Here is a 16,553-nt window from a genome sequence, read left to right as displayed (position 1 = left end):
GCAGTCAGCTCAAGTGTGCTGGACATCGGACAGTGTGAAGGCTGGAAGAAGTCAAAGATTTTAGCACAAATTAATTTCACTAAAAGCGTTCCAGAAAACGCAGGCTGTTTTGTTAATGTATTTACTACCCAAACTAGTTGTTATATTCTCATTCAGCGTTAAATGTTAGTAGTTTAATGGTCTTATTATTTTTGGCTTAGTTTCATTTAGCTATTAACAGAAAATAGAAATCCAGAGAGAAGTTTATTTACTCAGAAAATGTAAAACAAAATAAGATAGGTAGACAGATGATATATACATAGATAGATACATAGATCGTGTATTTGTATTATTTTCATTGCACTTAATAGGTATTCCTTTTGAATGGTGTCATCCCGTGGACACCATTCTGTTCCAGTTCTTCATGTTTTCTGTTCCTCAGAGAATTATTACACTTGAAGCATGGACTTGGTTTCATAAAGAATACTCGTTTATTAGCTCATAGCTCTGCGAGCTGGGAAGTCCAAAGCAAGCTTATCATCAAGGCGATGACCGTCCCTCTGCCTCCTGGCAAAGACATCATCTGATGATACAGACCCCAAGGAAAGTTCCCTTTGCAACAATGTCACTCAGTCTTCAAGCCTAGTGATGTGCAAGCCATCATGACTCAGTCGCCAACTACAGATCAAAACTTCCAAACCATAAACTCACTAGGAAAACTACACTTTATCAAGAAACACTTTTCCTGTTCCTCTGCCTTTCACCCATGTCTTCCACGCTCTTCTCTCTTCTCAGTGTGTGCAAGTCCTCGCTGTACTCAAGGCAGAGTCCTCTGAGTCTTCTTGCATCAAGAACAACAAATGTTCACATCTCTGAGAGCATTGAACTAACTAAATTTTTCACACTATTCTACAATCATTTTTCACCCTTTATCCACCAAATCTACTGAGAGACATTCCTTACAAAGAGACAGAGAAGTTTCTCAGAGGCCAAGTGAGTTCAGGTGGATGGGAGCAAAGTAGAGAGGATTACAGACAGAAAACACAGAGATGATGAAAAGGAGGTTATGTTTCCAGGCACAATAGGGATGATGTGCACATAAATTCACAGAAACTGTGACAGTATGCACAAGAGCTGCACTAGCTCAAACCAGACAAAAATCCCAGCATGGAGAAGAAGTCGATGAAAAGTCCTACTCCTAACCAAAAAATTATTTGAAATTGATAACTGCTAGAGAGAGAAAAATCAGTTCTCTCCCATGGAGTGACACTGAGTATATCAACTATATTCTAGGGAAGACCTCATGCCCAAAAATAATTAGTCCACACAAAACAGACTCAGTATTTTTGTGGAGTTTTTTGTTTTTTGGGCTGTGGTGGTTTCCATGGTAGTTTTTTTTTTTTTTGGGGGGGGGGAGTGTTGCTATTGTTAGTTTATTTTTTGGAAGAAAAAGAACATGAAGTTGCATAGATACAAAGAGGCAGATCTGGGAGTAGTAAGGGGTTGGGACAGAATATAATTAAAGTATAGTGAATGAAAAATTCTAACTACATTGGAAGAAGAAGAAAACAAGAAACTCTACCCTGCAGAGTATCAAAGCAGATGCTGAGACTCAGCCAAACTTTGGCCAGCGTACAGGGAATCACATGACAGAAGAGGTAGTTAGTAAGACCTGGAGAGGACAGGAGCTCCACAAGAAGAGCAACAGAACCAAAATATCTGGGCTCAGGGGTATTTTCTGAGACTGATTCTCCAACCAAGGAACATTTCATGGAGATAACCTAGAATCCCTGCTCAGATGTAGCCGGTGGCAGCTCAGTATCCAAGTGGGTTCCCTAGTAAGGAGAACAGGGACTATCTCTAACATGAACTCAGTGGCTGACTCTTTGACCACCTCCCCTGAGGGAGGATCAGCCTTGCCAGGACACAGAGGAAGACATTGCAGCCAGTCCTGATGAGACCTGATAAACAAGAGTCAGATGGAAGGGGAGGAGAACCTCCCCTATCAGTGGACTTGGAGAGGGGCATGGGAGGAGATGAAAGAGCAAGGGTGGAATTGAGAGGGAATAAGGAAGGGGGCTATAGCTGGGATGCAAAGCAAATAAAATGTAATTAATGTAAAAAAATAAAATTTTAATTAAAAAAAGAAAAATTCTAATTAAATAAATAAAATTTAAAGGCAATGATAGGATAGAATAGATTATAGGACCAAAAAAAGTTATATTTGAAGAGATAGGTCATTATTTATTCCTTTCACTTGGGTTGAAGCCTAGAAACACTGGATCCTACACAATTCTCTTCCTGTCCCTGACTGATAGCCCAAATTTGAAATGCTTATTTTAAATTCATGTGCAAGAAAAAATATTCTTGAAACAGTTCTAAACATACTGAAAATGGTTCGTGAATGGGTGTGTGTTTCCCAAATTCAGGGATCAAGTTTTGCCAAGGTCATTTGCTACAGATATTGACATCCATCTGCCTTATCGTCTTTATCAGCAACAAAAATCTTTTCTGCTCACCCAAAAGTTTTAGCTCTTGTTATTTCAACATTCATAAAGAGAGCAACCAGGACAATTACAAATTCCTCTAACTTAATATTAATTCTTTTTCTGATCTGATGTCCCGCAACAATTTACTCTCTTATTTGCTTGAGCTCCTATTTAGCATTGCTCCGGTCAGCGCCCTCCCCCCACCACACACACTCACACTAAGTTCCCACCATAGAACCTCATTTACCCAAAATGTCCTCACTTGTCCCCTACCCACCTTGCAAGCCCAATTCAAGTCGTGTTTATTCAGTGAGACTTTTCTAAGTGATGCCACTGAGAACACATACATCTCCTCTGAGCACTGCATAAACACTTAAAACATACAGAGACATCCCTGGGACCCACAAAACAAAGTCTCATGCTCTCAGCTCGGGTCTTTCTCGGATTGTTCTTGCTGAGTTTGCTCCCTGACAGTCAGTTCCCAAACACACACTACACAGCAATTGCCTAGCGCAACATGTCCTTTGTTCCCTCTCTGCTCTTTCTTTCACTCTACGGTGCAAACGGAATTTTACTACTACAGAACGAAGTTGTCATGCCTCTCTGCCCTTATGACATATTATCATTCATAATAATTAACATGTTATTTTGTCCATGTTTTAGTGTCCATGTTAGGTCTTGCAATAAAAAGTATACTATTATTTTACTCAAAATTATGTTTCTTATTTTTCTTAAATCTTTATTTGCGTTTTAGTGACTATGAAAGGCTGGCATCTTCTTTTTTGTTTCTAGATCATCTGCAATCATTTTAGTGACATTTCAATATTCTTTTACACTCAACAGTGAGAAAGGTACATGAAGAAAAAGTGGTGTAGCTTAGTACCTATAGTTTCCTACTAAATTAAATATCAGATTTTTTTTTTTAAAGAATGTCCCTAGGCACTAGGCTTTGATCAGCTACTGAATACATACTCAACAGAGAACAGGCTATTGCAGGACCAACATCCTCTTTTTCTGTTTCTAGTTTTATATAAAACTGTAGTGTTAATCTACTTTATCTTCATTTCACCTTCTCATTCTCACCTTTGCATATTTGTTCATAATGTGTGTTGATAAAAATCACTTGATCTCCTATACTTCTGCTTCTCTGTGTATGATGATAGTGGTCACAGCCACTAAATATGGCAAGAATTGCCTCTGAAAGATAACATTCACCCATTCGTTCATTCATTCATTCGACACATAATCCAGCAAAATCCCTAGCTATTTATAGTTCTTCTGCTAAGCAGGTGACAATGAGGCAGGAAATTGCACAGGCTTTCTGTGCATCCTTGGACGGTGAGGAATAAAGGAGGCTGGTGGGGCATGGCCTGTGGCTGCTGCCAATACCCCTTCGATCCAGCCACCTTGACACTTGTGTGGGAGTTTGGGGTGCTGACAAAAGATATGTGAGAGTGAGATAAAGAACTGGATAGTGAAAGCCTGAGATTAGAGGCAGCTGGCCGTACAGATATCAAGGAACAGGGATAGAAGTCTCACCTCTAACACCAAGACATCTATAGGTTTGAAAAAGAAAACATAAGTAGGCTACCAAATTTACAGGCATTAACAATTTGTGTTATATAGATTTAAGTAACTTAAAACTCAGTTTTTTTAAATGTCAGGTTTTGGTGACACTATACATACTGTAAGTTCTCAATAGCTGTGTCTTGTACTGCCATGAATTAGCACAGACAATGTTTTCATCAGCCTACAAATTTGTCAGTGCCTTGCCCTGCAAAGACAAGTATATATTGCTGTTGTAAATCATTTCAGAGCCAAAAGACCCTTGACAGAAACACAGCCTACGCTGGTCTGGCATGTCACACACTCGACAAAAGCTAGGTGAATAAGTATGAGTCAATGCAATCCTATACAACGCCAAAGCCAACAGGGAGCAATTGTGAGATACACTCAGAACTATTCACATTGAGGGGAGATGCTGGGGCACTGAAGAGATTCTGAGAGGTATAACAATGGAGTGGGCATAGACTCTTTCATTTCCCTTCACTGAAGAAAAAAAATTAGCAGTGGCCATTAGAAGAAATAGCTATGGCATGGTCACTTAAAATAAAGGGACAGAGATATAATGTAGAAACAATATGACCCTGTCCTTCGTTCTTCAAGTTGAGACAATAAGAATTTATAACATTCTTTATTTTTAGTATTTCATAAGGCTGAAAATAATTTTCTTTTTGTGAAAGCATTTGACTTACTTCCCAGTTCATAAATAGAATGGTATCATTTTGATATTTCTTTGATTTCCAAGTGTTAGACACTGTGAAAGACTCCAAAGACACTCTTTGGTGTCAGTACAACAAAGGTACCAAAACTGTCTTTTCTGATGGCTACAATGAGATGGTCCACAATATAGTAACTGAGCAGCCAATCAGAATAGAAAAGCCCCTGAGTGTAATTCTCAACATGCTTATACACACATTAGAAAAGGAAAGATTGGTAACTACATCACCACATAACCTCTGATAATACCTCTGGTTAGTTTCCTTTTCATTGAAAAGTGTTACTTAAAAACAAGTGAAATGAAAGGAAAAAGTATATGTAATAGGTACCTTTATGAAGATGGATAAGAAGAGTAATTCCAAACACTTTGTAACACAGTAAGGCAACCATAGGTGGTAAATGTTTCAAAACAGCTACTAGAAAGAATGTTGAGTTTTCTAATAAAACAATAAAAGAATTACTAACTATGTGTGATACTGATAAGCCTATTGCTGCAAAATGATTATTGTACACTGTATGCAAGTATTAAAGTATACTTTACCTTATATTATAGAATATCACCATGTGTCAAAGAAATATACAAGCATGTTTTTAAATGTTCTCTGCATTTGCAACTGCCTTGAACTTAGTTACTAGGAGAAATACGGCATTAGAACTCTGCTCATCTTATTACTCTTATATTTGAACATGAACTAAAACACCAAAATCCACATCAACAACAGAAAGGATTTTTAAAATCTTTTCCCCTTTCTCATTGCTCATTTCACTCTGTCTCTGAGCTCTTCTTGCCCCACAACTTCTTCACGGCATTTTTCACCTCTGCATTTCTGAGTGTATAGATGATGGGGTTCAGCATGGGGGTTATAACCGTGTAGAACACAGCCACCAGTTTGTCTTCAGTGAAGGTGGAAGAGGGTCGCAGGTACAGGAAGATGGCAGGTCCAAAGAACAAGATGACCACGGTTATATGAGAAGCACAGGTGGAGAGGGCTTTGCGCCTCCCCTCTGCAGAATGGTTCCTCAAGGTGATTAGGATGGTGGCATAGGAGAACACCAGGATAAGAAGAGAGATTATAGAGATTAAGCCACTGTTGGCCATCACAACAACCCCCTCCATAAAGGTGTCAGTGCAGGCAAGCTTGAATAATGGCTGCAGGTCACAGAAGTAGTGGTCAATCACATTGGGACCACAGAAGGGCAATGGAATGGTGATGAGGATCTGGATTGTGGAGTGAATCAGGCCCCCCAGCCAGGAACCAGCCACCAGCATGTGACACACTTGACGACTCATGATGTTCATGTAGTGAAGAGGTTTGCAGATGGCCACATAGCGGTCATAGGCCATCACCACAAGCAGAAGAATCTCAGCAACCCCCAAGAAATGGAAGAAGAATATCTGAGCCAGACAGCCCTTCAGGGAGATGGTTTTAACCTTAGCAAGTAAATCAGTGATGAACTTAGGGACAACAGTAGAGGAGTAACAGATCTCCACCAGAGACAAGGAGCTCAGGAAGATGTACATGGGGGAGTGCAGGCTCTTACTGACACTGACCACTGCAACAATGAGGCCGTTTCCCAGCACTGTGGCCAGGTACACAGGAAGAAACAGCACAAAACACACCTCCTGCACCTCGGGATCCTGGAAAAGGCCAGTGATGATCAGCTCAGTCACGTTATTTGCCCTGGCCATGGATGCAGTTCAGGTGTGCTGAAGGTCCAACAATCCTATTTTTAAAAATTATTTTAACACGAATTCATTATATTCATAGTATTTTAGAGAATTAAAATAAATTATATGTGTTGATCATTTATTTAGTCAATAAAAACTTTACTAATGTTTTTTTTTATTATTATTTATTACAATTTATTCATTTTTGTATCCCTGTTGTAGACCCCTTCCTCATCTCCTTCTGGTCCCACCCTTTCTCCTTCCTGGTCCCCTATGCCCTTCTCCTAGCCTACTGATAGGTGAGGTCCTCCTCCTCTACTATCTGACCTTAGTCTACCAGGTCTCATCAGGACTGGCTGCATCATCTTCCTCTGTAGCCTGGCAAGGCTGCCCCCCCCCAAGAAGGAGATGATCAGAGAGCCTGCCACTGAGTTCATGCCAAAAAAAAGTCCCTGCTGCCCAGAAGCAGATATACACACATGCTATATACGCACTCATAGGTGGATATTAGCCATACAATATAGGATAAACATATTAAATGATTATAATTTATTTTCTTTTGTAACTAGAAAATGAATATTCAGAAAAACTTCTACTTGACCATAATAAAAGACAAGTGAATTCTACGTCTCACAATCATTCTTTCAGGCTTTCATTCTTGGATCTTTGCAATTTACAGAGCATTTTGAATTTGGGGAGTCATTAAAGTTGAGAGTTTATTTACCAGTATAATCTTCAATGAATTCTGACAGCTCCTCATGCTGAGGAAACTCCTTTGCCTCAAAATGAAGAAGTCAAATCCCCATCCCTTATGGGCTCCTACTTGGTAATTTCAAATGAGTAACTCATAGAATCCAAAAGCCTAAAAAGATTTTTTTTAATTATCGATTTTATGCTATAATTTTCACTGGATAAAAATTACCAATTTAATTAAGTCCACCACAGCGAAATCTTCAAATGCAGCCACTCCATAAAATGAGCCCTTGTGAGTCTTAGGGGGAAATTGTTCAACATGCTGTGTCTGTGGAGAAACTGTACCTTATTTCCAGTCTCTTTCCCTAGCTTTACATCAAAAGAGATGCTGTGTTCTTTATCTTGCAAAAAGGAACCAGAGCACGGATTTCAAATAAACCCAAAATTGTTTCCAATCCAACATGCAGCGAGTCCCTGCTGGAATACACTGTGACTCAAGGAGAAGTCTGGGTTTGGGAAAATTGGGCTGGGAAGGAACAGTTACTACCTTATGAATCCTGGCCCTTGAGCAAGCAAGGTTCCTTGAATAAGATCACCACCCAACAGAAGCCTCACTGAACACCCAGTGAGACAAGTTCAGTCATCCTCGGCTTAGCCACGTGAGAACAGCGTGAAGCTGACTTAGAACAACATCTTCTAAATATTTCTGTTCATGAAGTGACAAAAGCTAAGAGGAGCAAACTAGCTTTCCAAAACCATGTTCAAAAGACTTTCCCATGCACTAAGCCAAAAACCAGCAGTCCCAATAGCATTGAGATTTTTTTATTATTATTATATTGGGTGGTAGTTGTCATTGCAATTCAAAAATATCACTTTGTCTCCAAGAAGAAAGCAATATTCCAGTATCCTTTAGAAAGCAATGTAACTGGTATCTAAGGCAAATCACAAAATAAATGGAAAACCCAGGGTTTCTACATGAAGGCTAACATTTGAATGAACGTAAAGAATAATTACAGGGATAAGAAGTAGTAAAAAGAAAAATTTTTAATTTTGACAAGAAAACCTACTCACTCATTCTTTGTCCAAAGATTGTGATTAAACATTACAGTCCCTGAATTCTTTAAAATACATGAACTCACAGACTATGATCAAGGGAAAAACTTCCCCAAGGAATCTCTTTCTCTAGAGGGAAACTTTGTAACTAAACTGTGACTCAAAAAAAAGAAAAAAGCATTTAAAATTAATCTCAAGTACTTTAGTGACTTTCACAGAAAGCTCTTTATCTTGACGACTGGAAAATCAAAAAGGAAGATGAAAATCAGGCATATACAACACATTTTTTGATCAGACTTGCCTACTAAAAATAAATTAAAAAATAACAGACAAGAGAAACAGGACTGAAAGCTAGGACCTGAACACTAACTCCTGTTTAGCAGTAAACAGTTGGCTTATAGCCATTCCACTTTCACCTTCTCGCTTCTTATTTTCTCATTTCTATTCTATACTAACAGTTAACCTAGGTTGTCTCCTTTGAAACTTCTAACCCTCACATTCATGTACAATGTTTATATTAAAAAAGAAATCACTTCAGGCCCATGAACCCTGTCTCTCCATTAATGAAGACAGTGTTCATGATCATGAAAGATGGAGGAAATTTCCGCTGAAAATTGAAGTATCAATCACCCCTTCATTTCATTCACTTACTTACTAAACAAATGCTACTGAGTCCTACAAAGTGCCAAGAACTAATTAAAGGGCTGGATTTGGAGGTGCAAAATCAAGCCTCTTAGACATACGGAAGTTAAAATTTTCCCTTTTCCCTGACTGTACTTTCCTTTTGTAGGGGGGAAAAATCAACAGAGAGCTATAAAAATCAAGTATAATTAAAAATTTTTGGAACATATAAGTCAAGAATGTATGAGGACCATAAAACGCCTGTACCCTTGTCATGTTCGTCTGTCCCTTGTTACCATGTTCTTATATTTATGCATATATGTTTGCTTTACTGTGCTGTTATATATAAGATAGTATGTAGCAAGTTTGATTCTCTAAGATATTTAAATTTTTTTCCCAGTAAGAAGATAGCAGCCATGAGGTGAGGTGATAAAATAACCACAGAACACTGTTTTATGAGGTTGCTTTTATGTCGCATTATTATTTTTTACCTAAACTAAATATGCTCTGTGCTTAGTAAGACAAAAAAAAAAAATCTGGTTCCCTCTAAGACATAATGATGACAAAAACAACAGACAAGGTTCATGTGCAACCCACAAAGTAGACTCTTATGAAGAAAGTAAAACCCAAACTTTTAGCTACGAGAATGTAAAGTTACAAAAAAATTACACATTCCTGTAGTCATACTTCTTCTATCTATTTTATTTGGATTTATTATATCTTCTTCTCCCTACTCCACCACCCCTTACCCCTTCCAACATCAGGTAGGAGAGAAAGAAGTTTAGAAGGGAGAGGGGCATATTCTCATTGGCTACTTCCTGCTGTTTAGGGTTGTTGGTTCCTTGGGGCAAGTCCAATCTTTGTTTTAGGATATCGCAACTTCTTGTCAAACTGCAACGGCAGCACCAGGAGCAGCAAGAGGGAGCACCAGCATTCTTCTCTCTTGGTCTCTTGGTCTCTCAGTCTCTTGGTCTCTCTCTCTCTCTTTCTCTCTCTCTCTCTCTCTCTCTCTCTCTCTCTCTCTCTCTCTCTCTCTGCATTTATTCCCTCTCCAAAGTTCTCAGAATTAAACTATCTGCAGCTGGCAAAGATCACATCCTTCTCAGAGGCAAAGGCAAAAAGTCTACTGCTATGGACAATCTGAATCATATACCACACCAGGGATTAAAACAAAAACACCTTTACAAAGCATAACTAAGGTTTTTTTTAATTAATTTTTATTTATTTATTCACTTTACATCCTGATCAGAGCTCCCTCCCTCCTCTCTTTCAGTTCACATTCTTTCTCCCTATTCCTTCTATCCTCCCTCCCCTTCTCAGAAAAGGGGGAAACTCCATTTCCCCCCATCGAGCACAGCAAGTTGCATCAAGACTGAGAGCATCTTCCCCTGTGGCCTGGCAAGGCAGAGTCTCCAGAGGAAAGTGATTGAAGAGCAGGCAACTGAGTCCATGTTAGTGTCAGCCACTGCCCCTCTTACTACGGAACCCATATGAGGAAGGAGCTGCCCATCAGCCTCATCTGTGTATTGGACCTAGGTTCAGTCCCTCCATGGTCTTTGGTTGGTGCTTCAGTTTCCAAACTGGGTCCTGGTTAGTTGTCTCTGCTGGTCTTCTTTTCTCCAAGTCCTTCTGTCCTTCTCCCATCTCCCATGCTTCCACAAGTCCTCTGAGCTTCACCCAGTGTTTGGTTTGTGGGTCTCTACATCTGTTTCCATCAGCAAAGGAGCCACCCTGAGGATAGGTATGCCAGGTTTCCTCATGTGTGTCTTTCTGGGTCTTGGTTACCTCACTCGGGATGATTTTTTTTTTCTAGTTCCATCATTTGCTTGAAAATTTCATAATTTCATTGTTTTTAATAACTGAGTAATATTCCTTGGTGTAAATATACCACAGTTCTTTATCCATTCTTTGGTTGCGGGACATCTGTGTTGTTTCCAGTTTCTGGTTATTTCAAATAAAGTGGCTATGAACATAGTTGAACAAATATCCTTGATGTATGATGCATTGTGTATATGTCCAGGATTGGTATAGTTCAGTCTTGAAGTAGAGCATTATCAGTTTTCTAAGAAAGCACCAGACTGATTTCCAAAGTGGTTGTACAAGTTTACATTCCCACCAGCAGTGGAGGAGGGTTCCCTTCTCTCCACATCCTTTCTAGCATGTGTTGTCACCTGTGTTTTTATCTTAGCCATTCTAAATGTAAGATGGAATCTCAGAGTCTTTTTGATTTGCATTTCACTAATGACTAAGGAAGTTAAGCATATCTTTAAGTGCTTCTCAGCCATTGAAGAGTCCTCCATTGAGAATTCAGAGTTTAGCTCTGAACCCCATTTTTTAGTTGAATTATTTGGTTTGTTGGAGTTTCATTTTTTGAGTTCTTTATATATTTTAGATATTAGTCCTTTGTCAGATGTAAGATTGATGAAGACCTTTTCTCAATCAGTAGGCTGTCATTTTGTTCTACTGACAGCTCCTTTCCTGTACAGAAGCTTTTCAGTTTCAGGAGGTCTCATTTATTAATTGTTGGTCTTAGAGCCTGTTGGTGTTTTGTACAAGAAGTTGTCTCCTGTACCAATGAGTTAAAGGCCATTCCCCACTTTCTTTTCTGATAGATTTAGTATTTCTGGTTTTATGTTAAATTCTGTGATCCACTTGGATTTGCATTTTGTGCAGGGTGACAAATATGGATCTATTTGCATTTTCTACATATGTCCATCCAGTTAAAACAGCACCATTTGTTGAAGATGTTATGTTTTTATTTTATGGTTTTGGCTTCTTTGTCAAAAATCAAGTGTCCATAGGTGTGTGGGTTTATTTATGGATCTTCAGTTTGATTGCATTGAACCACCAGTCTGTTTCCAGGCCAGTACAATGCAGTTTTTATTGCTGTTGCTCTACACTACAGCTTGAAATCAGGGATGGAGATACCTCAAAAAATTCTTTTAACCTATAGGATTGTTTGAGCTATTCCAGGTTTTTGTTTGTTTGGTTGTTTGTTTGTTTGTTTGTTTGTTTTGGGTTTTGGGGTTTTTTTTCCACTTTCTTATTCTTTATTGTAAAATATTTTACATGCAGTGCTGCTCATCATGGAAACAAACAAACAAATCACCCAGAAGATTTCTCTTCATGATTTGGTCACTAGTCTATGAAAATCTTTTAATGAAAGACCAATTTCAGTGGAATATCAGAGAGTCTTCAATTTTCTTTTTTTTTTTTTTACTATTAATTACACTTTATTCATTTTGTATCCCCCCATAAGCCCCTCCCTCCTCCCCTCCCAATTCCACTCTCCCTCCCCCTTCTTCATGCATGCCCCTCCCCAAGTCCACTGATAGGGGAGGTCCCCTTCTCCTTCCCTCTGATCTTAGTCTATCAGATCACATCAGGAGTGGCTGCATTGTCATCTTCTGTGGCCTGGTAAGGCTGCTCCCCCCTCAGGGGGAGGTCATCAAAGAGCAGGCCAATCAGATTATGTCAGAGGCAGTCCTTCTTCCCATTACTTTGTAACCCACTTGGACACTGAACTGTCATGTGCTACATCTGTGCAGAGGTTCTAGGTTATCTCCATGAATAGTTCTTGGTTGGAGTATGAGTCTCTGGGAAGTTCCCTGTGTTCAAATTTTCTGGTTCTGTTGCTCTCCTTGTGTGATTCCCATCTTCTCCAGCTCTTACTATTTCCCACTCCTTGCATAAGATTCCAACAGTTAGCCATAAGTCTCAGCATCTGCTTTGATAGTCTGCAGGGCAGAGCCTTTCAGAGGCCCTCTGTGGTAGGTTCCTAGGTTGTTTCCTGTTTTCTTCTTCTTCTGATGTCTATCCTTTTTGCCTTTCAGGATGGATATTGAGCATTTTAGTCAGGGTCCTCTCTCTTGCTTAGTTTCTTTAGAAGTACAGTTTTTAGTAGGTTTATCCTATATTATATGTCTATATGAGTGAGTATATACCATGTGTGTCTTTCTGCTTCTGGGACAGCTCACTCAGGATGATCCTTTCTAGGTCCCACCATTTGCCTGCAAATTTCATGATTTCTTTATTTTTCATTGCTGAGTAATACTCCATTGTGTAGATGTACCACAATTTCTGCATCCATTCTTCAGTTGAGGGGCATCTGGGTTGTTTCAAGCTTCTGGCTATTACAAATAAAGCTGCTACAAACATGGCTGAGCAAATGTCCTTATTCTGTACTTGAGCCTCTTTTGGATATATGCCTAGGAGTGGTATGGCTGGGTCTTGAGGAAGCGCTATTCCTAGTTGTCTGAGAAAGCGCCAGATTGATTTCCAGAGTGGTTGTACAAGTTTACATTCCCACCAGCAGTGGAGAAGGGTTCCCCTTTCTCCACAACCTCTCCAGCACGTGTTGTCACTTGAGTTTTTCATCTTGGCCATTCTGATGGGTGTAAGGTGAAATCTCAGGGTTATTTTGATTTGCATTTCCCTAATGGCTAGTGAGGTTGAGCATTTCTTTAAGTGCTTCTCTGCCATTCGATATTCTTCTATAGAGAATTCTCTGTTTAGCTCTGTTCCCCATTTTTTTAATTGGATTACTTGGTTTGCTGCTTTTCAGCTTCTTTAGTTCTTTATATATACTGGATATTAGTCCTCTATCAGATAGAGGGTTGGTGAAGATTCTTTCCCAATCTGTAGGCATTGGTTTTGTTTTGATGACGGTGTCCTTTGATTTACAGAAGCTTTTCAGCTTCATGAGGTCCCATTTATTGATTGTTGCTCTTAGAGCCTGTGCTGTTGGTGTTCTGTTCAGGAAGTTGTCTCCTGTACCAATGAGTTCAAGGGTATTCCCCACTTTTTTTTCTAGCCAATTTAATGTGTCAGGTTTTATGTTGAGGTCTTTGATCCACTTGGACTTCAGTTTTGTGCAAGGTGATAAGTATGGATCTATTTTCATTTTTCTACATGTAGACATCCAGTTGGACCAGCACCATTTGTTGAAGATGCTGTCTTTTCTCCATTGTATGGTTTTGGCTTCTTTGTCAAAGATCAGGTGTTCATAAGTGTGTGAGTTTATCTCTGGGTCCTCTGTTTGGTTCCATTGATCCACCATTCTGTTTCTATGCCAGTACCATGAAGTTTTTATTACTGTTGCTCTATAGTACAGCTTAAGATCAGGGATGGATATACCTCCAGAAGATCTTTTATTATAGAGGATTGTTTTATCAATTCTGGGTTTCTTGTTATTTCATATAAAGTTGAGAATTTTTCTTTCCAGGTCTGTAAAGAATTGTGTTGGTAATTTGATGGGAATTGCATTGAATCTGTAGATTGCTTTTGGTAAGATGGCCATTTTTACTATGTTAATCCTGCCAAGCCATGAGCATAGGAGATCTTTCCATCTTCTCATATCTTCTATTTCTTTCTTCAGAGACTTGAAATTTTTTTCATACAAGTCTTTGACTTCCTTGGTTAGGGTTACTCGAAGGTACTTGATGTCATTTGTGGCTATTGTGAAGGGTGTTGTTTCCTTAATTTCTTTCTCAGCCCTTTTGTCTTTTGTATACAGGAGGGCTACTGATTTTTTTAAATTAATTTTGTATCTGGCCACTTTGATGAAGGTGTTTATCAGCTGTAGGAGTTCTCTGGTAGAGTTTTTGGGGTCACTCACATATACTATCATATCATCTGCAAATAATGATAATTTGACTTCTTCTTTTCCAATTTGTATCCCATTGATCTGCTTCAACTGTCTCATTGCTCTAGCAAGGACATCCAGAAGTATGTTGAAGAGATATGGAGAGTGTAGGCAGCCTTGTCTTGTCCCTTATTTCAGTGGGATTGCTTTAAGTTTCTCTCCATTCAGTTTGATCTTGGCTATAGGTTTGCTGTATATCGCCTTTACTATGTTTAGATATGTGCCTTGTATCCCTGAACTTGCCAATACTTTAAACATGAATGGATGTTGGATTTTGTCAAATGCTTTTTCAGCATCTAGGGAGATTATCATGTGTGTTTTTTTTCCTTTCAGTGTGTTAATATGGTAGATCACATTGATGGATTTCAGTATATTGAACCACCCCTGCATACCTGGGATGAAGCCTACTTGGTCCTAGTGGATGATATCTTTGATGTGTTCTTGTATTCGGTTTGCAAGTATTTTGTTGAGTATTTTTGCATCAATGTTCATAAGGGAGATTGGCCTGAAATTCTCTTTCTTTGTTGGGTCTTTGTGTGGTTTAGGTACCAAGGTGACTATGGCTTCATAGAATGAGTTTGGTAATGTTCCTTCTGTTTCTATTTTGTGGAATAGTTTGAAGAGAATTGGTGTTAGCTCTTCTTTGAAGGTCTGGTAGAATTCTGCACTGAAACCATCTGGTCCTGGGCTTTTTTTGGATGGGAGACTTTCGATTACTGCTTCTATTTCTTTGGGGGATATAGGACTATTTAATTGATTTACCTGGTCCTGATTCAGCTTTGGTAAGTCGAATCATTCAAGAAAATTGTCCATTTCATTTAGGTTTTCAAATTTTGTGGCATATAGACTTTTGAAGTAAGTCCTAATGATTGTTTGGATTTCCTCAGTGTCTGTAGTTATGTCCCCCTTTTCATTTCTGATTTTGTTGATTTGTATAATGTCTCTCTGCCTTTTAGTTAGCTTGGCTAAGGGTTTGTCTATTTTGATTTTCTGAAAGATCCAGCTTTTGGTTTCATTGATTCTTTGAATTGTTTTATTTGTTTCTAATTGATTGATTTCAGCCCAGAGTTTGATTATTTCCAGCCGTCTACTCTTTCTTTGGTGTGTCTGCTTCTTCTTTTTCTAGGGTTTTTAAATGAGCCATTAAGTTGCTTGAATGAGTTGTCTCGAATTTCTTCTTGAAGGCACTTAGTGCTATTAACTTTCCTCTTAGCACTGCTTTCATTGTGTCCCACAAGTTTGGGTATGTTGTGTCTTCATTTTCATTGAGTTCTAGGAAGACTTTAATTTCTTTCTTTATTTCTTCCCTAACCCAGCTGTCGTTTAGTAGCAAGTTGTTCAGTTTCCATGTGTGTGTAGGCTTTTTGCTATTTCTGTTGTTGTTGATGTCCAGCTTTAGTCCATGGTGATCAGACAGGATACATGGGATTATTTCAATCTTCTTGTATCTGTTGAGGCTTGCTTGGTAACCAACTATATGGTCTATTTTGGAGAAGGTTCCATGAGGTGCTAAGAAGAAGGTAAATTCTTTTGTGTTTGGGTGTAAGGTTCTATAAATGTCTGTCAGGTCCATTTGATTCATGACCTCTGTTAGAGACATTGTTTGTTTGTTTAATTTCTGTCTTGTTGACCTGTCCTTTGTTGAGAGTGGGGTGTTGAAGTCTCCCACTATTAATGTGGTATGGAAGATACAATGGAAGAAATAGATGTATCTGTCAAAGAAAATGTTAAATCTAAAAAATTCCTGACACAGACCATCCAAGAAATTCAAGACAACATAAAAAGACAAAACCTAAGAATAAAAGGTGTAGAGGAAAAAGAATATTCCCTGCTCCAAGGTTCAGAAAATATTTCATGGTAGCTTTATTTGTAATATACAAAAGCTGAAAACAAACTATATGTCCCTCAATGGAAGAATGGATACAGAACTTGTGGTACATCTACACAATGGAATGCTACTCAGCTATTAGAAACAAGAAAATCTGAAATTTGCAGGCAAATGATTGGAACTAGAATAATCATCCTGAGTGAGATAATCCAGAAACAGAAGGACTGGCTTGGTGTACACTCACTTATAAGTGGATATTAGCCATTTAATATAAGATAGTCACCTACAAACCTAAAG

The 16,553-nt window shown here is 38.8% G+C and overlaps 1 protein-coding gene across 1 annotated transcript; it reads right to left on the bottom strand.

Moving 5' to 3' along the window:
* Window positions 1–5,511: 5,511 nt before the first annotated feature.
* On the bottom strand, window positions 5,512–6,438 carry LOC110541425 (olfactory receptor 4B13). The gene has a single exon (XM_060371457.1). The coding sequence runs from the start codon at window positions 6,436–6,438 to the stop codon at window positions 5,512–5,514; it is 927 nt and encodes a 308-aa protein (XP_060227440.1).
* Window positions 6,439–16,553: the final 10,115 nt, after the last annotated feature.

Source organism: Meriones unguiculatus, chromosome 18 (genome assembly GCF_030254825.1).
Source record: "Meriones unguiculatus strain TT.TT164.6M chromosome 18, Bangor_MerUng_6.1, whole genome shotgun sequence".
NCBI lineage: Eukaryota > Metazoa > Chordata > Mammalia > Rodentia > Muridae > Meriones > Meriones unguiculatus.
Note: the sequence above shows the minus strand (reverse complement) of the source record. Positions and strands in the feature narration are given on the sequence as shown.